The 24,619-nt window shown below is 41.7% G+C and overlaps 1 protein-coding gene across 2 annotated transcripts in view; it reads left to right on the top strand.

Moving 5' to 3' along the window:
- LOC125330262 (BEN domain-containing protein 5) overlaps nt 1-24,619 on the top strand; it is an 888,500-nt gene that overhangs the window by 720,138 nt on the left and 143,743 nt on the right. For both annotated transcript variants that reach the window (XM_048313226.1, XM_048313225.1), the window contains exon 9: nt 19,942-20,053. In XM_048313226.1, coding sequence (XP_048169183.1) covers nt 19,942-20,053 — 112 coding nt within the window. The remainder of the gene's footprint in view (nt 1-19,941; nt 20,054-24,619) is intronic.

Genomic DNA, 24,619 nt, shown 5'->3' with positions numbered 1-24,619 from the left:
GTGTAGCGCCTCACTGGTGCCATGGAAAGGCTCTGCAGCTATTTGTGTTGCAAATGAAATAGAGGGGCAAGCAGATTTTTAGATGAATGAGGTTTCCTCTTCTGATTGAAGCTTTATTCCATTCAGGTGCACATGTTTTGGTGGCCTCTTTGGCGTTTCACATCTCCCACAGCCCCTGTCGCTGGATTTTGTTCCTTTGCATGAGTGAGACTGAGGACAAGTGGGCCTAAACCAGCTGCAAATAAAATTTCCCAAGGGGTTGCCTGCAGGCATAAATACACAGGTGCTGGGACCAGAGCAGCTGCCTCTGTCCTGTTAGCTGAGGATCTGGTTTGGGGCAGGCTGGGGCATCTCGGGACACGCAGAATTTGAGGAACAGAATTTTGAGAAGTGTGTTCAGCTGCAGGACTCAATTAATTGTGCCTTGCTGTACTCTCTCTTAAATTTTTTTTCCTATTTTCTCTTGAGACTGTTACAATTCTCCCAAGAACACTATGGAATCCTGAGTTTCTAGAGCTATTTGTTAAAAGAAAAAGGCAGAAATATTTGACATATATCATTTAAAATGGTTCCCTTTGTCTAAAGCGTTGTTTGCTAAATAGGACTTTTCTGTGGATTATCCATTAAAAGAATCCAAAATCCAGCTTTCTGGTAAGGTCAGGTTTCTAGAACTAGCTCTGTAACTCTTCTTCAGCACATGGAGGCAGTTCTACATGAGGTTGTATTTCTGGAAGCAGTTGATGCTACAGCAAATAAGATCCTGGGTGTCTCAGCAAGAAATTATTAGATCTGTAAGTAACAAGAATGTAACAGCTGCATGTTTTAAGGCTGCACTGGAGATGCTTTCTAGTTGTCCTAAAAGATGAACAGCCTTTGGGTTGTTTTAAGAACTCGCTTTATCCTGAATTTAGGTAAGAAAGAAAAAAAAAAAATCTTCAGACGTGGTTTAATTGAATGGGCATTTGCCTGTATAACACACCTCTGTAACTACAGTGTGTAGGAGTCATAGGCTTCTAATCTCCTAAAAAAGCTTCAGAATATAGACCTAAACAGGAGAAAGTGCTGTCATTTGCTTTTTTCTTATCTCTGAAATACTGAATCCTCTGCCCAGAGATTAGGAGTGAAGGTTTGGCTTTAGTGCTGTAATACCTAATTGAATCACGAGCCTTGGTGTAGTCCTGAGAGAAGACTTAGCACAAATTCTCATACTGATTTTGGCATTTCAATTACCTTTCAAGCAATGACACTTGCTTTAATTTGAGTACCTGAACTGCAGCTACTCTGGGACATATTTTTAAAGGCAGCTTGTGCCTAATTCCCCTTTATTCCAGCAACATGTCATGGGACAGAACCTGCTAACAAGAAATTAAGAATGTGGTAGCCTATGAGTGGGAGACAGGACCTGATGTCTGCCACCCACACGCCAAGTGTGAGCTCCAGTAGGAAATGACAGAAGATTGCCATTAGTGAGAATTTCTGTGGCAATCCTTGACTTGAGAGGAGATGGAGTTCAAGAGAGTGTTGGGAATGACTGTGAGGAGCAGAACCATAATGACATTTGATACTCTGGGCATGAGCAGAGCCAGAGTGTAAGAGCTGAAATCTGCTCTGAGTATGGCTGAGGAGGAGAAGGGCCTTCTGTCTCTCCTTGCTCTTTAGTCTGTGTTGGGGTGATTTGTGTACTCGCTTCTTGTACCTGGCTGATGTGCCACTGCTACTGCTGTGTTTGCCACTATTTGATGTGGAAATACAGAGTGGGGTGAATATTAGATACCTTTTATTTTTGTGACACCCTCCTGAGCATTCAGGACTACTCTGAGATACTGAAAGAGCTTGGTTGGGCCACTGGGATAACCCTGGGCTCCCCACTAGAAAATAAACTTTGCTGCACTGACTCTGCTTTGGGAGGTTTAGAATTGGGGTGTGAAAAAGAGAGGCAAAGATCTCTGCCTGAGGTCTGGAAAACATATCTTGTAGTACAAGATAAAGGAGATAGTTTTGTTTAATGCAGGAAGCCGATACCACCATCACGCACATTTTCAGTCAGAGGGGCAAGGCAGGCGATGGCAACTTTAGCAGAGGAGGATATGGCAAAAATATTTGGCTTTCAAATAGGAAAGTAAGCGTTTCAAACGGGGAAACAAGTTGCCAATGCAAATAGCAATCTGTCACCTCATGAGGACTGCAGGTGGAGACCAAACTTCTTCCTCCCTCATGGGAGTGACTGTAGAAGTTAGTTCGTATCAAATAGTCCATTGTGTTAAAAAGTCAGCTTAGATAAAAAGAAGGTCTCCCCTGAGTTTTCATAGTATGTGGATATTCTGAAGTTCATCACAGTTTTCAGGGCTCCTGGAAGTCTAGTTTTCTGGCCCAGTTCTACATAACTTCTAAAAATCCCCTCCAGGAGTGTGCTCTACTCCCCAAAAGGTAACTGCGTTTTGCAGTACTTGGCACTCTGCTGACCAGAGCTTCCTTCAGTACAAATTAAGTAGAAAGAGAAGACTTCTGGGAAGAATGATACAAAGCTTCAGATGCAATAATTATACTCAATTTTGTCAGAGTACTGTTATAAAAAGAAATAAAAATGAAACAACATTTACTTTATCCTTTTCCAGGAGCCGAAAATGTGGCCATATTAAAAAATAATCTTTGGTTTAATGTTCCATATTCCCTTCATTAACTTTCTTTACATTTCTTATTTTATAAACCTTTAAATTGGAGGTGGGGCAGGGGAAAAGGATAAGGAGGACACATTTTGGAAGAAAAAGAGCAAAGGAAAGTTTCCTCCCAAGCATTATGCATTCCTCTACAACATTAAGAAGGCTGTTGCCACTCCATATTGTGGCTCCTTGGATTGCATGTGAATCTTTGGTTGAAGAGCTTTTCACACAAAGTTTTTCTTTGGAAGCTTCATTTCATCCAATTAACTTTTCTGTATGTTTGAATTTCAGCCAAGATCAGTAAGACAGTGGCTGCTTCTTCCTAGGAAGTGACATAAGTAGCACAGAAGTCATATAGGGTAACAAAGCTCTTTTATTTTTCTTTTTTTTTTTAACTGTAAAAGAGGGTAGGAGGATTTGAGAACCCTCAGGTTTGGACACCTTTTGCCATGTCAATGATTTGGGTGCTGTAGGAAGGCACAAGCAGCTTGGTTTCTTTTTCAGTGGTCTTTTGCTGTGTGCATGAATTGCACCTATTAATGTGCTCTTTTATTCGTTCTGCAGCGGTGCTTTGCATGCTTGCATTTTTAAAAGAGATGAGAAGATCCTTGTATACAAATCTCTTGGATGTAGATCATTATCCAATGGAGAAGAGAACTGATGCAAGAAAAGATGGGTCAGTGAGCCAAAGCTTTTGTTGTCTTCCTCAAAGGCTAGTCTCCCAGAAGTTAACCTAATTATGGGGGGCACGGAGGCCATGGGGTTAACAGCTGTTCAGGAAGAAGCAGAGAGCTCCTCTAGGAGCTGAGGTTAGACATTGGAAATAGTTCCTCATGGGAGTAAACAGGGGAATTGCTGTGCACGTGTGTGTGTGCAGAATTCAGAATGAAGGGTTTAGATACAGCAGCTCCAAGGATGGAAATAGGTCAGTCAGTTTAGTGCTCCCTACATGTTCCTCCTCTGTGACAGCTCTGAGTAGCAGCTGGAAAGCAGCCTGGGATTTCATTTAGAAGCGTGAACCAGAACAAAAAGAAAAAGAGAAAGGAGGGGGTCATTTTGCTTGTTTTGATGCCCATGTGTCCCATTTTCAATTATCCCTCTCATGCACTCTCACTGGGATACAGTGAGATGCCTACAAATGAGCCATGAGTGAATTTCAAAGGTTTGGATGCTCCATTCGTAAAAACTCAGTGGAAGAAACTATGCACCTCGTTGGGTTGTAAAACTTGACTTGAAATTGGTTGAGGACAATATTTCCCTTGGGGTTTTAGTATTTTGAAAATCCTGAAGGATTTTGTGTACCTGATTAGGGGATTATTGTCTTCATGTTGTCAGATCTTGCCCTATAAATTCTGGACTTTGCTTAGTAGGTATAATACCACCTACACTTTAAATACATTTTTGAATCATGCAAGTTGGATTGGTTTTGTTTAGTCTTGGCCATCTAAAAATTAGTCATCTGTTCTGGACTGGTGGCTTAGAAAGCTGGCTGTGGTCAGTGGGGCGTTCCCAGAAAGGGATTTGTATCATCCACAGTAAATGGGCTAAGCTACCATTTGAAGAGATTTCTGTAACCCTGTTAACTTGGGGCTGGGGTTAGAGTGAGATTTATCCTGCCTTTCTTAAGTTGTTTAATAAGAGTCAGGAGATCTGCTCTCCAGCTGTCGTAAATTCACTGATATCCATGCATACAATTGTCAACAGTTGTACCAATTTACACTGACTGTGGATCAGGCCATCTGGACATTTTTTTTTAATTTATTCTTCTAAGAAAGTATAATAATACCAGATGTAGGTATCTAGGATCTAATTCTGGCTCAGTTTCCGTACATGAATGGTCAGTCTGATTGTTTATAAGCAGTGAAGTGTTCAAGAACATGGGAACTGCTACAGAGGACTAAACCAACGCTCTTATTTTGTTTACTGATCTACTGCTCTTTTATATCTTCCCCCTTGGCCCTGTCCCCCTGTAATGTGAATCCAACTCTTTTGCTGTCGTTTGTCACAGTGTGTTTGCATCATTACCCTTCACCCCATCTCTGCCCACGAGCATTATGTAGTGTCTACATTGCATTTTGGCCAGGGCTGTCTATTGCTCTGAGTAGAACTCCTTTTAATTTCTTAAGTTTAAAAGTTTCTAAAGTTTCTGTCATCCCCTCAAACATGAGCTCAGGCAGCACGGCACAGTGGAGAAAAACAAACAGGGCTAAAGAGGTTTTTGTGATGTCAGATTTTGTCTCAAAGGTTAATGATCCTCCTTTGCTGAGCACTGTGGCCACAGTGAGGGCTGCAGAGAATGTTTAGTGCCAATGCAGAAAGGGCCTGTGGTGGCAAATTAAAGTCCTGACTTGTAATTCAGGGGATGGGGGGAAGTCAGAAGATCTGTGAACACAAATTTGGAGAGAGAGGATTTTTTTTTTGTTTGAGAATTGTCCCAATTATTGTGCTGATCACCTCTGGTAAGCCACCTTTCAGTTTTCAGTGATGTGCTTGGGTATTGTTCATTACTAAAAAGCAGTTTTGAATTTTTCTGAAGGATAAAGAAGTTGTTAATTGGCCTTTTTTCTGTTTTACATCTTCTCTGAACCTCCATCTGGTAGTCATTTTTTCAAAACTGTCAGGGAAAGTAAAAAGTAAACAGGCTTTTCAGCCCAAATAATATAGTTGTAAGTTTTCCAGTTAAGCTTGAATATTGCATTCTGTGGAGTGGGGCATTCTGTTGTGCTTTGGGCAAGCAGAGATCTTCGGCTTTATTTATTTCCTTCCACACAGGCCATTTAAAGCTCTTCTGCTGTATTGGAGAGAGTATCAACACTAATTTTTCCTTAGCTTGGCTAAACTTGCCTGTCCCAGCCTAGGATGAGTTGTTTTTTCATATCCGAAGGTACTTTTGCTAATCTGGCAATCTGTGTCATTTACTGTTGAGTTCTGCCTCCATAATTACCTGTGAGAAAACTGGGGTAAATTTGGAATTGGGTTCTCTTCCGATAAATTATTATTATTGAGATACCCGAAATCCTTATCACTATCTTGGATCTTAAACATTCAATTTTATTTCTTGTGACGATACATGGGGTTTGCACACCTTACTTATGGCTAAAGGTTTGCCTGAACTTGCTGTGGGAGTGACCTTGCTCAGAACAGTGATGTTTCCCTTCCTGGCTGTAACCCAGCAAGGATGCATGCACTCAAAATTAACCAAATATTTTGCTGCTTATTCCAGGGAGGGAGGTGATTTATTTACTTTTTGTAATCCTGATTTCTATTTATGACTCTGTCAGGCAAGTGCAGAATGATCTTGGCTGATTCACTCAATCCCCCTCTGCTCCCCGGTCTTATTTGCAAAGTGAGACTAATTCTGTGCACCTGCCTCACTGAACCATTGGAGGACATTCCATTAATGCTTGTGAAGTGCTCCAAGAAACTCCCTGAAAAGCAAACCATAGATGTCTGAATTTTAGGGGATTTGATTCAGCTCTTGAGGTACAAAGTCTCTGCTTCTGGAAACAAAGAAAACTGTGTAGAACTGCAATGTCTGAATGCTAAATCTCCATCCCTAGTCGCAGGTTATATGGATTTGTTCACAGTTTGACCTCTATTAACGTTGGATACCTAGAAATAAGCCAAATATCCCTGTCACAGCATGAAACAGCCTGTCTGAGCAGGTATTGCATCCTTGGGGCCTGAGGGGAGCATAACACATCAGTACATCTGTTAACTACAGTGTGGATCTCTACGAGGGCGGGGAAAATGGGCAGCCCAAGCTGCTGGACATGATTACAATGGCCAGCATAATGGGGATGGCATGTTAATTCCAGTTAATTCCTCTAAAGGTAATTTTGACTTTTTTAGATGCATTTAATCTCTTTTTTTCTTTCCCACCCCTTTCCTACAGAAAAATGTTTCTTCAGGGTTTGGGGTTTTTTTTGCTGTTTGTTAGAACATGTTCTTTTTGCCTCTGGCACTAGCATATGGATTTTCTATTTGTGTGACAAACAAGATAGCAGTTTACTTAGGAATTCTTGTTCCACCTGTTGCTCGAGATCCCCAGCTTTAAATCTCACTCTTTGGTTGGAAATGTTTTCAGGCATCCACTGTGACACTTGATGATGTTACAAAAAATGTAAGAATTCAACCAGCGTGCTGCATAATTTCAAGTGTCTGTCCAGATAGCAGATCTTTCTTTTCTGTGGATTTTCCTATCACCTTGCATTGTGCTAAACAATAATGCTAATCCATTCAATCACCTTGAATATTTCGCTAATCTGTACTTATCCTGTGAAACTACCTTCAGTAGTTAGATAGGAAATGCAAGCTGAGACCAGGCAAATACAAAGTGATTGTGATGTTCTTTTTTCTTTTGAAGGAAGCATTTGATGCCATCGCCCTTAAATGTGCATGCTTTCTGATTTGATCTCATGTTATTGATAATCACGGGCTCTTTTTGTGCCCTGCTTTTGTTTAGGAGCCATCACAAATCAATCTCGTGGATCTTGCCTCCTGTCCTGTGGCACTGGCATTAGCCAATGTTTCTCTGCTCTGTGGCAATGACATTTGCATGGCATTCTTGTATTTAATCAGCTTTGTTGGATATTTTGCTCAGAATGTTTTTGTGGTGTTTTAACCTGTGGGGTTTATAGGATTTTATGGTGTTATTTATCTCAGTTCATGTATCTTTCATTCATTATTAGCATATGTTTAGGAAGAAGGTGCAATAAATGGAAGAAGGCAACTGTGTCCTTCATTTGAATAAAACATAGGTTTGTATAAGAAGTTAATAAGAAATCATGTAGGGACATGGCCTAATTTTTGGAAGGATGATTTGGAAAAAAAATTGTGCTATCTTCCTCCATCTGGATTTTCATCTGCTTTCTCATCATTTCTAATCCTGTTGCCAAAGCTGCTTTCTCAACTTTAAAATCTTTCTGGAATTAAGTGGCTTCTGGATCTTGACAATGCAACATTTTGATGCATGTGTTTGTCACATCCTGATTAGATTGGTAAAACTCCTGCTCTCCCAGGTCCCTCTCAAAACTCAATTCATAAACCAGAGTTTCATACAAGATGCTTCCACTAGGGTGATGAAACAGGGAAATTCAATCATAACACGCATAGGTTATCCATTTTCCAGAGACTGATGGGAGAGATTGGATTTTCAGAGCTCTTCTGGGCTGTTTTGTTTTCTTTTGTTTTCTTTGCTTCTATTCTTGTCTTCCAGGCTTCAATAAATTCCCTTTTAAAGTGGAGAAAGTAATTTCCATCTCTTCCTGGCCATGAAACTATTCTTTTCATGTGCTTCCACTGCAGGTGAACCACTTAAATTTTGTCATCCTCAAATTTGTTTACCTCCATGTTCTTTTTCAAGTCCATGCATGGCCAGAGTGACCCATTTTGGTTTATTTTATCAGTTCTGCCTTGTAAGTTACAGATAGAGATACCACAACTTTGTTGGCAGGCATTTAGGCCAGGCCAGTGTAGAGAAATCATTTGATTCTGAAGGTAGGGAATTGCTCTTTTCCCTACATACTTCCAGTAATCACATTTTGTGAGCCTTACAAACACGGGGCCTTGCATTTTTCTGTCAGAAGGCAGCAAAAAACCAACTTCTGAACTACTCAAAGGTGGGAGCACTGGCTACCAAGATCAAAGAACTAAACGTGTGCACAGTGGAAGCCACAGCACTCAGATCCTAGTCCCATCTTGAACAAAGCTGGTAACAATTCTGCTGAATAGTTTCCTTTCTTGCCTGCCAAATACTGAAGTACTTTTCAGGGCAGAATATGACTGGAGGGATTGATTTCTGAGCCCTGTCAGGAGGATGACATTGTGCAAGTGCTAAAACAGCCAGAACCTGCACACTTAATCATTGTTTGATGATGTTTATACGGTGTGGGATACAGCAAGCTAATGGATAGATGATAAACTGGGAAGATGAACTTTCTTCCTTTGTCCATTTACAGCTCAAATGAATGTTTACAAGAACCTGTAACAGAAGCAAACCATCTCCCTAATCACTTCATATTCACTGCAAGATCACTGCACTCTGTTGCTAAAAGGTATAGAAATGGGGCACCATCTTAGAGGAGTGTTTTTAGTCCCATATCAGCTTGGATGCAGGCAGAGGATGAATTTATGAAAAATAAAAGAGGGGAAATATAAAATTCAAATAGACTTTGCAGGCTCATAAAGAGACTTAGCTCAGTGTGAGTTCTTTAGAAGCTATTTCTGCATCTTTCTCTAGAAAGTTATTAGACTGTTCTTATTTTTCCAAAATCTATTCACCCATTCCAAATTTTGACAGAGGTTTTAAAAGCTCATTTTTGTTAAGAAGAAAACAACATTTGACAGAGCTGGCTTTTTTTTTTTGACAATCTGGGGGGTGGCAGTGGATGAAGAGAATTGTTTTTGCAGACCCACTGAATGAATCAGGAAAGTTCCATCTTTGCTTCGAACTTTCCCAAGGCTTTAAACAGTTTTTGAAATGTTCTCTTCGCTCCAGGCTCCCTAGTTCTCAGTCTCCCTGTGTGTCTTGAGGACACTGTCAGTATCCCCCTCCCACTGTTATATTTTGAGGATGAATTGTTTCATGTTTGTTTATGCTAAGCCATGAAAGCTTGAAATTGAAATTTGTTTGCTCCTCCGCTTCCCATTCATATATGTTCTCATTCATGGTACATTTTTGCTGTAGGATTTTATCTCAAGGGTGCTGAACTGTGTGAGGCTGCAAATATGCAGAAAGAGAAATAAGTAATTCTGTGAGCCTGTGAAGTCGCCTGTCCCACAGCTGGGTTCTCTGGTGTCCACTGAGGTTTGAGCAGCAAGTGAAACTTTCCCTGTGCCTTAGACTTTCACAGAATTACAAAGAAAGAGTGTTTAATGCAGCCCTCTGGAGGGCTTCAGTCCCTTCTCAAAGCAGGGCTAACTTCAGTGTTGTGTTGGTTACTTAGGGCTTTTTACAGATGAGATACGAAAATCTCCATGGATAAAAAGTAATAATGTGGGAGGTTTTCCCTCTCATTTGAGTTCTCTGTTGCCTAATTAAAATTGACTTCATTACATAACCTTTTCAGTGGAGATTGAAAGCCGTGGATGCCCCATCCCTGAAAGTGCTCGAGGCCAGGCTGGATGGAGCTTTGAGGAACCTGATCTAATGAGGGGTATCCCTTCCCCTGACAGGGGGTTGGAACTAAATGGTCTTTAAGGTCTCTTCCAACCCAAATCACTCCATGATCAGCTTCCACCTGAACTCTTTCCAGGTCGTTCTGTATAACAATTGCCAAAAGATTTAGTTTGCCCTGGTGTTTCATCCTCACCTCTTTTCTTCAGCTGTTACATGCCTTCAGTAATTTTGTTGCATTTTTCTATACATCTCAGAAAAGAGTATAACAATACATTTTTCTGACAAATTTTACCCCCATTTGGTTCTATTTTAGAGAGATACCAAAAAAAAGAAGAAAATGCTCCAAATCCCTAAAGGTTTGAATTTTTCGGCTTTAACATTCTCATCAGAATTCTCAAACTAATCTATCATTGCACCATTATTCATTGCAATGAGGTCTTTCAGTGCTCTGGAACCAAAATGTGTAGTTTCAGCTTGGCTTGTTATCAAATCACATTCCTCTGGTGCGTCGCAGTGATTGATGGAAGCCACACTTGGAGTGCTTTACATTCCCATTCTTCTGCATCCAACAAGCATCCAAATCAGACAGCTGACCCATGTCCCATGGGATGGCACCAAATTCCCTCACTCTTGCCTTTGGGTTAGGAAGAGGAGATGATGTCATGGAGGATGATGAGAAATGTCTCTTTGCCACGTAGCTTCCCCTCTGGGGTGTGCAGTGTGCCCAACTGCTGTGGAAACAGTGGAAAATTGCAAGCCTAAGTGATTTGATGTAGGAATTGGAAATGGACCAGAGACCACCACACTGTCAAATAGTTCCTCATTCTCTGTGTTGTTTGGGCTGTGGCAACATCACACAGTGAAGCTCAGGTGGAAAAACTCTGCCCTTTAAATTAACAAGTGATTGGGAAAGATCTGAGCCTGATTTTACTCCCTTCTAAAGCATCTGGGAATTTTATTGATTGCAATCAGAGACAGATCAGGGCTTTACAGCTTTTTTGCCATTTTCTGAAATGTTAGGCAGCAAACAAGACACTGGTATTATTTCTGCTATGAAATGTTTGTTAGTAGTTATAGTAGTGATTCTGGGAAGAACATTTGCAATATTCTCACTTTCTGGTGGACTTTCCAAAGATGAAATAATATGAAGGTTTTGATGTGGTTTTTTGTTTGGGTTTAGATTTTTTGGTTGTTGGTTTGGTTTTTTTTTTTAAACTGGCTTGGCCACATTGTGCCTTTGCTAACACAGAGTAGTCACCTGGCAGGTGTTAAAATAATCTAATAGAATAAGGTTAATCTTCTCTCTTTAATTAGACAGCAATATGTAACACACCCAGTGGGCCAGATAACCTTGAAATTTAAAATGAGAGTAAAGACAGATTTGAGAGGAAAATGTCTTTAGTTACAGGGGGTTGGGAGTAGAAGAAACAGGAGGAAATGTTCTCTGATGTAATAGCACAACCCTACACAATCCCTCTTCTCCACCCAAACACTTAGAGAATGTTTCTCAGAAAATGGACTGGGGTATCTTATCTTATCTTATATGCTCTTATAGGCATTGCAGGGTTGTTTGTTAAGCACAAACTTGTGCAATCTTGTTGAAAATGAACCTCAACAAAATTCAGGGTCTGTCAGAAATCCTTTCCTTGATTCCATAAATCACTTAATCTCCATCTGTAGAACCTAATGTGTTCCCATCATTGTAGCACCAAAATACTTTAAACTCCTTCATGTATTTCCTCTTGAAACACCATGGAGAGTTTATAATTATTTTTACAAGTGAAGAACTGAGGCATTGCAGTTTAGACCTAGGTTCAATAAGAGGCAATGACATGGCAGCCTCATGATGTCCCCCTAAGTGAACCATTGTGTCACTTGCCCCCCTCCTGTATTGCAGCACCTGGGGTTTTGTTCAGGGCTTTGCATGCAGCTGTAAATTAGTTATGGTAAAGGGAGTGTCTGGCTAATGGACATGTCCCTGCCTTTAACTTCTGATGACATTTACACATGCTATCTGATGGAGCAGCAGTAGGCTGCTTGCAGAGTGTGTGTATGGGAGTGCAGGGACAGTTAAAAGGGCCTTCCCTCCCACCAACCCAAGATAAATGTGTCCTTATAGATGCAAAACGTCATTTTCAAGCTGAATAATTTGTAGATGGAGCAAGACTATGCAGGAGTACAATTAATATTCTGGTTCAGTATGGGAGTGAGAAATACCTGAGTGTGTCAGAGCCCGTTAGCAAACATTATAAAAGGGAGTCTGCAGCCATGCTCTGGTTAAACTCTGCTTGTTAGGGTTCAGCCAACAGTTTGGCAGTCCTGTGCTGCTTCCCTGGGTGCCAGCACACACCTTCTTGGCAGTTTTGGTGTCAGGTCAAACCCTTCCTCCAGGATATCCAAGAGGAAAAGGCCTTTGTGATGATGGAGGTAGACGATTTCTGGCTGAGTTCTGGCATGGCCTAATGAGGATGTGTGTGCAGCATGTCCTGAGTGGAAATAGTCTGGTATGCTGTAACGTAGCAAAGTAATAATTTCATTTTATTCAGGAGAGTAAAGGCAATATCAGGTACAGTTCTGACCCCAAACACCACATATTAGAGCAGATTTTCAGACACAGCTGAATGCAGCAGTATCAGGATATAAAACCAAGAAAAATGGCTGAATTAGGGTATAACTGAAGCCCACCCAAGACTCATTTGTGATCCAGTAATGTCTCACCATTTTATAGTAATCTCTGACTGCTCTAATTCCACAAACTTGGATGTTTCTAATATTCTGTCCACTCACATTGCCATTTTTTGTCAGATTTGGAGAAGCCTTGAGTACAATCAGCTTCAGCTCAAATCAGAGCTGGATGCTGGACATGTCACATGCTATGTAAACCCAAGTCCTCTTAAACAAAAGCCCTGTCCTAGGCCTCTCAGATAGAAGGTTCAAATTAGTGGCTGTCTCTTATGTAAGCCAATTTTTGTCCCAATTGCTCTTTTATGAATTGAGGACAATGTGGTCGCCTCTTGTACCAGTTCTGTTGGGAAAATTAGTCCATCAGTGCTCATAAAGCAGTTGTCTCCTGCAGTGCTGAGCACTTTAGAAAAGCCACGAAGAACTGAATAGCTCTGTCCTTGGAGCAGGCTTTGAGTAAGAAGGAGCCTAGCATTGCATACTGAACAATAAGGAAAAGCCAAAATATTGAATAGTCCACTCATTAATGAACAGTGCAGGTCCTGTGCACAGAATAAAGAGAGTCTGTGGAAAAGCACCCCGTGCTCCTGCAGTTAAAGGCTGTGTCACAATAATGACAAGCACAGGGCTGAAGGAAGGCTGTGTGTACCTGTGCATCCAAACTTTTAAGAGCTCAGCATTGTGACGTTAAGGGTGGCTCCTTTGAGTGCAACTCTCTGTGTGTAATGGGTCTGGTAGTAAGAGCTGAACCATTTTTTTGGGGGTGTTCCTATAATGCTGGTCTACAGAGGGAACATGATGTGTCTTTCCTCTTTCATAAACATGAGCAGAATTCCAGATTTGTGTGCCAGGCAGTATGGGAAATATGTTGTAATATGCAGGAATATCATCCTACAACAGCTGAAGTATCCACTAATTATTTTCAGATGGGCTGTGTGTCTGACTATGTGCACAGTCTGAGGCAGGACAGAAGTGGGAACAAAAGCATAATTCAAGAGGAGCCACGTCTTCAGAAACACTTACATGTGTAGTAGCTGCTTTCTGTGAACACTGTGATGATGAAACACTTATTTCCACCCAACCTGCCCTCCAGGAATATAGACAGACCAAAAAAAAATACAAATGGTTTAAAAAAGGGTTGCTTATCTGAAGGGAAACATTTGTTAGGAAACAGAATTAGAGCATTGTGGGGAAGTGTCAAGTAGATTGGGCAGGAGGGCCTAGAGGAGTTTGACTTGTTGACAGGGTGGGAGTCCAGTAAATTAGGCACATGATAAAATTCTCTTTCTCAGTGGTTTGCAGCTTGTGATCCATGAGCAGGTGGCTTTTGGACCGCATCAGAAAAGAAAGTTTATATAATACTGCATTATAGGCTACATATGTGAGACTTCTGAAGGGCCTACAGTGGAAATATTTTGGGATCCAAAAGTTGGAAAAAAACCCCTGTCTCCTGTGTCATTAAGTCAGTGATGTGTTTGGTTTTGAAAAGGCCAAACAATGAATCAGGCTTTAAAATGGAAGCACTGTAGGTGTTACCAGTAACTTGTTTAAAATACCTGAGAGCCCAAGATTGGCGTGGCAGTGACTCAGATCCAGCTGGGAGCGGGAGTCTGAGAAAGCTTTCCTGGGGCAGGACAGATGGGACCTGCTCCCGCAGGGTTCATTTGGAGAGATGCACACATGGGGACAGGCTCTTCCTGTGGGAGAGCTTTGCTAAACTGTGCTTGCATCCCAGGGGAGGTGCTGGAAACCCTGTCCCACTGAAAATTGGGCTGGGCACAATGCAGATATGAAAATATGCAGAGAGGGGGTGAGTCCTGTCATAGATGCAGGGGTCAGCTGCACTAGTGAGGGGATCTTACCCTCTGACACCCCAGGCACACTCACAGGGTGGAGTTCTCCTATCTGCAGGATGGGGTTTTATTTCCAGCGTGCTGCTTTGTGCCCAGGAATCCTTCTGGCATCACTGAGGACCTGGGGTGTGTAGGGAGAGTTAATACAAGAATTGAGATATATCCTGAAGATCAGAGTGTGCCCATGTCAGGAGGGAATGCGTGTCTCCCTTGGTGTGTACGCCTGTGACACCTATTACCAGCCCTGAGAAATGCTTGTATTCATCAGAAGGAGAAAATATCCCTTTGTGTTTATTCTTATTTAACATTGTTTACACAGAAAATGGAGAAACACATCTTTAACCGTCATGTACGATTTAAAATTATGCCAGTACAGGAGGCAGTGCTCATTCTGCAAACATCTACTCCACCATGTGGTCTCTGGGAGCTAATGCTGGTCTCTGCATGGCCAGCCCGCTCTGCCTGGAGCACACTGCAGTGGTTCTGTTAAATAGCCTTTGTGAAGGTTTCCAGAGCTCTAAATTAAAAATGCAGAAAGCCGAGGAGGAGGAGAGAGTTTTTAGAGCAGGGGTTCTCTGTAGCTGGAGCATTAGGATGTCTTGCTACCTAATTGCTTTAGAATATGTGGGCTTGAATGAATCTATTTTAATGAATAATAGGCAAATGCATAAATCTCAAACCCCAAGCACCCAAATGGTGATATGCACACTAATGAAGACCTGACTTCCCTGGCAGGTGTGGAGTTGATTTGTAAAATGCCGTGAATATATTAGTTTTGAAATGATATTTATGAAAAGAAGCAAGTCTTCTGCGTGTTGCCCTTGTCTTTGCTCCCTCCTGCCACACACCTGCTCCTCCTCCGTGCCGCTGCAGCCTCATGGCAGTCCCTGCTACAGCTCTGCCTTCGAGGAAGGGCAGCAAGAGAGACCAATTACCCTCTGTCTCCACTCTCACTGCAATGGGCCTGAGAGGGGGGGAAAAAAGGGGAGTGCTCCCCCTTCCCCAGTACCTTTTCAATTTCAAATCCTAACCCTGTTGGTAGTGCCATTTGTGGGTTGGAACTCCCCGGCTTTGTGTGTGGAGATTATCTGGAGATTCACCTGGTGCTGATCCAATGAACCAACGCAGCCTCACAAAGCTGAAGGGAAGGGTGCAGAGTTCTCTTTGTAATAAATCACATGGCGTGAAAAAGGATTTCTTTACCTCCTTTCCTGCATTATTCTCCATATCTCACCTTGTGGAAATGGGTCTGTTAGGAAGAGACTTAGACTCAAATGGTAGGAAAAACGAGCAGGGCAGGGAGAATTGAAGGTAAGGGAAGGTAGAGCTCCTGTAGGTTTCTATAACTTGGAGATTCCAGAAAGAAGAGGCACAACCTGAGAGAACAGGAAAAAGGCCTGAAAAATAAACCCAGCATGGGCCTTGGTACCAAATGCTTCCTCAGGATGTTGTCACTAAAGCAGCTGCAAAAGAAATCCTTAAAAGCAGTGATGAGTTCAGTCCCAGAGGCGAAGGGGTTCTGTCCAGAGGACTGCCCAGCAAGCTGGGTGCTGGTCTGAACATCTTTGGTTTTACTGAGTTGAGCTGGTAACCTCTTGAGATCTGGCTGCCTCCCAAGTAGGGAGGGATGAATACTGCAAAATGTTTCAGTTTCCAGTGCAATTTTGAAACTCATTTGCTTTGACTGAATTTGCACTGTGTTTATGTAAATTTATAAACACTGTAATAAATTTATCTACTTACAGAAAGCAGAAATTTTAGAAAAAGGCTGGAAAACGTTGGTGAAACACAAATTCTAATTCAACAAGAATATTCTCAGAACCTGATTTAAATGAACATTCAGTCACGAAGCAGAAACACAGTATGTGGTCTGTATATCTAGCAAACTATAGCAAGCATAATCCAAAATTCGAACAATGGTTAACAGCTTAAATGCTTTAAATTACATGCATGCCATTTCTTGTGGCTGCAGTGACTGTGTGACCAAAGCCCAGGTTTTCACAGTGGGAATGAAGACCACAATCAGGTAATAGTAGCAGGTTGCTATTTTGCTTGTAGCTCACCTATTCTGGCTATGCTTTTTTCTAACCTGGGAGAGTCTGTGCCAGCACACCGTTCTCACTGGGCTCTGTGACACTGTGACCTGCCACGTTCATAAGAGCATCCATGGGCATGGTCATTGAGACTCATGGAATGGGGTATCCTCCAGTGCCCTTGCCCCAACCCTCACTAATTCTGAAGCTGCTCTTGTCTTCCCTTGCAACTCTTGGAGTCTGTAATGTCTCCTGATTTTCTGTCTTCTGTGTTCCCTTCCTAAGATCATCCTTAAGCAGTTCTTTGATATAATTTAGGGGGCTTTTTTCCCCTCTTGTTAATTTTGTGCTGAACACATTGGTTTATTTACAGCACAAAATAAATCTCATCTGTACAGGGCAGATTTGGAGGCACTTTCTAAACACTTACAGCCGTGTGAGGAACTGCATTGAAGCCAATGACGACAATTGCAGTCTGAGTAAAAGAGCTGGTCTCAAATATTGAGAGGTTATGTACTATATTAGAACACACTTGTTTCCCACCATAGAGCTGCTGTTTCCAGAGCATACCTATGTTTCTACTTTGCCTACCCAGTGTTTGAAGCAGCAAGCAGTTAAGCAGCAAAGTCTTCCAGAAATTAGCTGGTTTAAGGCTGGGAGGATGAATTAAAAAGCAGTGCAAGATGCAATTTTTAAGTTATCCTGTTCAAGCTCTTGCACTGGAGGCATCAGCCATGAGGGAGATCACATCAGCTGGGAGCAAGATAATAAAATGAATGCAGGGTCTGTAATGGGCACGTGGGAGACTCTTGCCGTATGTTTTGGTCATGTCCTGATATATGTGAGCTGTGGGAGACAGTTCTACATGTAACAGAGTCAATAATCAAATCTGAAGTACCAAGGAACACAACTTGATGTTTCCTTAGAGAGGCCACAAGTTTGCAGCAGATGAATAAAGAGAGAATGTGGTAGATACAAATTTGTCTTTAGGCAAAAAGGAAAGAAAAAAGACTTGAAAACTGGAAGGGGGGAGAAAATATTATGCTGTTTCCAGACTGGAAAGAAATAGTAATGCCTACATCAGAAACTTAATTAATTGTTGTTACATTGATAAATATGTGATATACCACATCAAAGACTAGCTAAATGATATTTGGAAATTAGTTTGGATTCCTATTAAACAGAGCTCAGAGGAGCTTCCCAAATGAATAACTTGTTTTCTAAGCATTGCTTCCTTCTGTTTGTAAAGTCTTTTCAAGTAAAGACAACTATTTTTAACTGTTCTTGTTGCTTTAAATGAACTATGAGTTTCATCTTTTACCAGACATTCCCAACACATCCAGGTTGCAATGCCTTATTTAGGATCTTACAAAAATTAGGTATTGCTTACTTCTTTTCCCCATGGGGATGACTTAGATAAAGTTATCTAAAAAGTTCCAAACCCCAAATTTAATATTGACAGTCCATGTTTGAATTTAAAATTTGCTTCTGTTGCTCTCTAGCTTGGCCACTTCAATGTGCTTTGAAGATGAACATAATGGAATCAAAGTATGCTCATTTTCTCTATTGTTAAATATTATTAAAGAAAATGTAAATGTGACACATTAACTATAGAAAGAGATATAAGTTCAAATTCTGAGCTCTTAAGAAAGTTTTTGTACAGTAAGAATGTTGTTTTCTTGGGAACTGTGCCAAAATACAGTAAAACTCATGACAGTTTCTGCTTTTATTAAATGAAAAACTCATTCCTCTCCTTCTGCTCCTCTGCCAGTTTTATCCCGGTGTAATTCCACCTACGTCTCTGGAAGTACTTCTGGTTTTTATTAATGTCTATGAGTTCAAAAGAAGATAGGATTTAGTAGAGCTGAGTGTAGAGAGTTTACATCAAGACAAAAAGAAGAGAGAGAGAAATCTGAAACAATATGCCACGGAGTGGGATGGCAGCAACTTTCAGAGTTGTCTGTGGAATTGTAGCTGTTGGAGTGTCCAGAAAAAAATCCATCTGTTTCCTTTACAAGCAGAGAAGTGGCTACCATGACAAGGAGATGGCTTCTCTCCCCCAGCAAGTCAGCAGTGATGGAGCTGCAGAGCAGCGCTTGGGTGTTTGAGCTCCCACAGAGCTGATGGTTGCCTTGTGTAAAGCCAAGGAGCAAAGCAGCTCCTGCTTGCTTAGATACCCATAAGAATTTTTACAAAAGAAAATGTCCCATTAACTTTGTATCCTTTGGTTCATAGGAAAGTATTTATTCATCAGGTTTGTACACTAATTTCACCCTCTGGTTTCATCCCCTCATTTTTTTAAGCATTTCACCTCTCTTAATTTTATTTTCCTTTCTCTTTGCCAATTAAACCTATGTTTTGGGTCTTCTGGTTCTCAGAATTTTTTGCCAAAGGATAGCACTGCTGGAGTGAATCTCTATTGTTTGCATAGGTGTGTTTAAAAGATTAAGGCTGAACAGACATTCTTGTAATAGACATGGGATCAATGAAAGCTCTTCTTTTCTCAAGAAGCTTTAAGGCTTAGCAGCGAGGTTGATTTTTTTGTTTGTTTGTTTTAACTGTAGAGGAAGTTGCATCTCTACCTGGGCTTTTATTATTAGTGTGGTCTTCCACAGAATTTCTGAGCAAAAATCTACCCAACTCATCCCAAGCTCAGTGTGAGATGACAGAATTCTCTTCTTGCATGTATCAGTAGCCACAGATTGTCTAGGTGATCTCTGCAGGAGGCAAGGGACCTGATTTCCCTGTCTTCCTACTTGTGCCACTTCCAGCTTTTCCTTTTATTTTTCAAATTTAAAATTTTCAGTTTTAGTGTCTACTCTGTTAACAGCCCCCTGAGTTTCAGTGGGGCCCCACAAAGAATTTGGATACTACTCCATGGGGCTGTGAGCAGCAGAATCCAATTCAGGACAGTGTCCTGAGAGGGATCTGAGTCAGGGCAGGAAGGAGAAGCCAAGGTGGCATCCATGCTCCAACGCCTGCAGGATTTGATGGCCAATAAGCATTTTAACTTGGTGATTTGGTTGGCTAATTTTTGTGTAGGGAATTGCAGGAGGGGAAGAGACCGAGGCCCTGGGTTAGTGGCACAATGACATTCATGCTTTAAATCCCTTAAGCACAAACTTAATGGCCATTGATTACAATACTCTGAACAGCTTTGCTGAGTCAAAGCCTGACTGAGGACAAGCTGAAGGTCCAGCTTGGTGGTGCAGAGTGTGAATCACCCTTATAGCTGCAGACCCTCAGCCACAGCTTCAAAGAGAAGGGAACCTCCAAGGTCAGGGAAGGCTGTTCCAGGGCCAGCCTGCCAAGCTGGGAAAAGGCAAAGGATACAGTGAGCACAGGTTGTGGAGGGGAAGAAGGCTGAATGACCAAAGCTGTTTCAGTTGATATTCTGCTGGTCACGTTATTTCTGAAAGGGGCCATTGCTGCTGTCTTTCCTCAGGGGAGTGTTTGCTTTGTTTCCCCCATGAGAATAACATTTAACTACTTCAGCTGCAGAATATATTCCTAATTCTGCAGCTGATCCGAGGAGAGGCTGCAGCCCACGTAAATCCTTTGTGTCTGTTTTTTGTGTGTGTGTCTGTGTGTAGGTGCTCCCTGATGGGGTTTGACCTGAACCGGCACTGGGCAAATCCATCTCCGTGGGCTCATCCCACCCTGCACGGAGTGAAGGAGCTCATCATCGACATGTACAACAACCCGGTGAGTGGGGATGGGTGCTGCTGAGCCACCCCTTGCGCTGAGGGACCCACCCTCTCTCGCTGCAGGGTGCAGTGGGATGCCAGCAACTCTTAACCCAGTGGCAAACCAAAATAAGGGGGAAGTCAGCAAACATCCCCCCCACCACTGCAGGAGATCAAGGAACAGTTGTGCCTTTTGCCACAGGAAGCATCAGAAGTGGAGAAAGCAAGTGAAATGAAGTTCAGCTCAGATTAACTATGAAATAATTCTGAAAGCAGGGCCTAAATTCAATCGAGCTGCTCTCATGCTCTGAGCTGGATTCCAAACAGCAGGCCCCCTAAATTGAATTAGGGAATGGCAGTGATGCTTAATCCGGGGCTCTGGTAGTGGTGGCTGTGTGGTGTGGTGTGCAGTGCAGGAGGGGGAGAATATTTGCAAATATTATATAAACACATACTCATGCTCACTCAGAGAAGCAGAGGTGTTCTTGAAGGTGAAATCTTAGCTAATCAGAGGAGATGGATTGTGGAGAATATGGAGGAGTGGGAGGGAGGCAGACAGCTATTGAATGTTTGACATCAAAGCGCAGAAGGATTATTGAACATGGCACCTAAGGAAAACTGCTGAAAAAAAATGGAGATGGGTAGGAAAAAATCACTACCAAAAAATAAGAGGAGATTTTATAGATTATTATTTTTTTCATTATGGGATTTCTGGTATTTGTCCTCTCTTTTTGCTTCTCACAGTGGAGAGGGAATTGGAATCTCTAATTCCCTGAACTTTTGCTAATTTTTCCTTTAGTTTTTTTTTTTCCTTTCTTTCTTTCCTCTTTGTTTCTGTGAAAAACGACCTGGTTTTCCTTGCTAATAAAGAAAGAGGATTCTTACCCCCGACTACATCATGTATAGGATAAGACCGCCTTTAATTTAACTCCTGCTTTTCCCAATGCATCTCAATTGGACTTTTTATCTTCCAGCTGCAGTAATACCTGTAACAGAGGAGGTTTTAGGTACAAGGAAGATAGGTTAATAGATAAGATCCTTATGTATGTATGGAGTGGAATCCAATTGCATGAAAAATATTTTCTTAGACGACTAATTGTTTGGCACAGAATTTGTCTTTCTATTCAGTTTCTGCAGCACCTTGCACTGTGCATTGTGCCTCTGACCAAGGTTCCTAAGCTCTTTTAGTGATGATGAGAATGATGGAAATGCACAGAAAGGAGCTTTGGAGCCAGCCTGGTCTTTCCTGGGTTTTCTACTCCAAAAAGCAAGACAGTTTTCCTTCTAGATGATGGAGAGAGCATGCAGACTGCTTTGAGAAGAGGTTTTTTCCCAGAATGAAGAGGTCTTTAAACATTACAAGAAAGTTGGGTGTAGGGAAATGCTTGTAGCCAGTAAGGCAACAAATCCTGGCACTATTAAAAGCCTCTGTCAGTAAAATAAAGCTATTCTTGGAGGTAGGGGAAAGTTCTTTTCAGCTTCATCCCATTCTAAGGAAGCTTTGAAAATGGTGGTAGCTTCCATCTGCCCCATGTATGAAGAATGAATTAATTTGCTTTGGTGGCTAAAATGAAGAATCAAAAGAACTGTGTGGTGAGAGCTGGTCTGAAATGGAAATCCTTTTTCTGTCTCCCACTCTCCCCAGTGATCAATCTGAGATGAACCAGTTCCAGTTCATTTCTGTCTGAGGGAAAGAAAGGGGAGCCTTTCAAACACAAGTGTAATGTTTCATTTTCAAGGTTATTGAATTTTTTTTTAAAAATACTATTTAGTAATCTCTTTTTCCCCCCCCCCTTTTTTTTTTTTGGGAACCAACAAAGTTCAGGCTGCTCTTTAGAATTCCATTTCTTAGTGAATTATCTACCCACTGAAAAAACCTTGTCTGGTTTTATCATCCCCTTGTCAACACCAGCCTTTCTGGCAGTTCCAGGGATGCTCAGCAGTGCAATGCAGTACATGGGTTTACTGTTATTTTCAGGCAATACCAGATTCTTGGTCCCTCTGATCCCAGTAATATTTTTATGAAAAGACCATATCCAAAGTGCAGGGGAAGACATGCCAGCTGCCTCACAGAGAGGGCATAGGACTGTCCATGCACCATCCTGCTTTAGCAGTGACTGCTTTTATTAAGTTATGACAGAATGCCAGAATAAAACTGGCTTTAAATCCCTTCAGGCAGCTAAAAATTTTAGGTGCTTTTCAGATGTAGAGTGTTACTTTCGGATGAGTAATATATGATAGATGGTTGGCTGCATGCACAGGTGACCTGCTGCAGGAGGCCTGGGGTCAATCTGTGTCACATCAGGCATTTTACATCTGAACGTCTGTCCTGCCACCCCTCTCCTCACCTGAAGTCTTCCCACACTGGGGAATATGAAATGAAATAAAATGCAAAACCCAATTCTCTGAGAAATTATGTGATAAAAAAATAACCTTCATCTCTCCCATTGCAGACAAGATCTGCCACGAAGGGCTGTCCACAGAAGACTGGACTGTTTAAAGCAGAGGAAGTTTGGCTTCATGTTGCCATTGCAGAACAGCTCAGTGCAGGACTTTCAGATGCATTCATTCCCCTAAATCACTTAAGGAAAATTAGCTGCCATAAGACCATAAAACCATGTTTTAAATATTGCTGCATAGGAGGATTTTTCTTCTGCTCTGCAGTATGGGAGATAAGCTCTTCCCTTTGAAAAAATGTTCATTCTGGAGCAGGGAGGATGAGTGACACAGAAATAAGTGAAGTGGGTATGAGGCACACACACGATGCTGCAGCTACAGTGATTCCAGCACTGAGTGTTCCAAGGCTGAGTGTTTGCTGTAGTTACTGTATAAAAATAATCCAAAGTACTTTGTGGTTCACTGTTCGTCTGGGTTTTACAAAGTGGGCTTGTTTTATTTTATTTTTAAAGTGTTTCAAATTGCATAAGGACCATATTACCCTTAGGAAGGAAAGGATGGGTCAAGAAATGAGAGAATGATAGGAAGATTTGATCTCTGTGTCACTGATTTGACACAGTAACTCTGATGATCACTGTCATTGTGTTGACCTACATGGAGTGAGGGTATATTCTCAGATGTTTCTAGTGGTGCCAGTCTTGCAGATGAGACTGAAGTGATAGACTCTTCTAGCTCATGTGCTGTTGGCTGGGGATATTTCTGTTCCCAAGTACCTTTCCCTGCCCATATGCGAAAGAGCAAATCTTCCCACCACTTCACCAGATGATACCTGTTGAAACAGTTGATGGTTTTCCTGTCTGTGCTGGAGCAGGAAGCAGAATTATCTCAGAACATGAATGTATTGTTTAAACCAACTCAGCTGACTTTTGTTTGGAGCATGTTAAATCATGCTCACATCAGCCATTCGAACAGCTGAGATGTGGGGCCAAAACTTTCTGCTTGTGCATGATAACAAGCACAAGCATGCCTTGAGGGAGCATTGCACAGGTGGGGATTATTTTTTGTGGGTGGCCCCACTGAGAGACAAATGCGTCATCCTTGTGTGGATAGGAAACAGATAGTTATGATCACAAGTACCTACTCAGTTGTGGTAGATGGTTTAAGATGCCTGGAATCAGATTTCTTCCATGTCATTCAGCAAAGATTGATACCTTCACTGTGCTGTTTCAACCCCTTCCCTCTGCAAGGAAGATTGGGATAGACTATTTCTGTCATTTGGTTCTCTTAGGACCTAGGAGACAAGGGACAGGCAGTGACTGACTATTTGGGACAAATCTGTTTCAAGTAATTTGCCCCTCCCAAATGAAAATGCAGACACTCTCATTACAACATTGGAGTTTATTTTCTTTCTATCATGTTTCTTCTATTCTGCCTGTTTTCCACCTCCTGTTGAATTGAAGCTGGAGTCCTACAAGCAAATGATTCCTTTGCTAGATGCTGTTCACCTTGTCCCCTGAGTGAGCCTGAGACCTGTCCAAAAAAGAAAAGAAAACACAAAAACCCCACGTACCTGGGATGTGCTCCTTAATTAGCATCTCCTTTGTCATGTGCGTAGACACTAAAATTTAAATTATTTCTGCATAAGTGACTTTTCTGTATCCATCCCTGACTTTGGAGTGCTCGATATTGCAGCCCTTGAATACTTTTAATACTGTTGTGGGTGAAAGTTTTCTCTGATTCAGTGCAAAATGAAAGCCCCAGCATGCTAAACTCTGAGTCATCTGCTAGGCTGGAACCTTTAGATCCACCACACAGACATCTGCCGCAAGGGCTGATGAATTAGCTGATAGAGGATGGCAATCTGCTATTGCTGTGGACAGGAGTGAGGGAGGGAAGGAGCCTGTGGGCTTCAGGGGAATCTGCTGACAACAGAATTAATAATAAGAAAGGATGAGTAAACATAATACTGTAGGCATGGGGAGGGGGTGGTATTTAAGGGTGAATGACACCTTTTATGTTTTTGAGCAGGTTTTTTAAGATTCCATGTGGAGGCTCAGACTTGAACAAAATCATTATTTTCCAATCTTCCTGTCTCTGAGGAGGCCTAGCTTTTGATCCCAGTAGGCTTGAGTGGGCAAGCAGTAAGAGTAGAGGGGAATTAGCCTGGTAAGTTAACATAACTGGATTC

This window comes from Corvus hawaiiensis, chromosome 9, assembly GCF_020740725.1.
Source record: "Corvus hawaiiensis isolate bCorHaw1 chromosome 9, bCorHaw1.pri.cur, whole genome shotgun sequence".
Taxonomy (NCBI): domain Eukaryota; kingdom Metazoa; phylum Chordata; class Aves; order Passeriformes; family Corvidae; genus Corvus; species Corvus hawaiiensis.
Note: the sequence above shows the minus strand (reverse complement) of the source record. Positions and strands in the feature narration are given on the sequence as shown.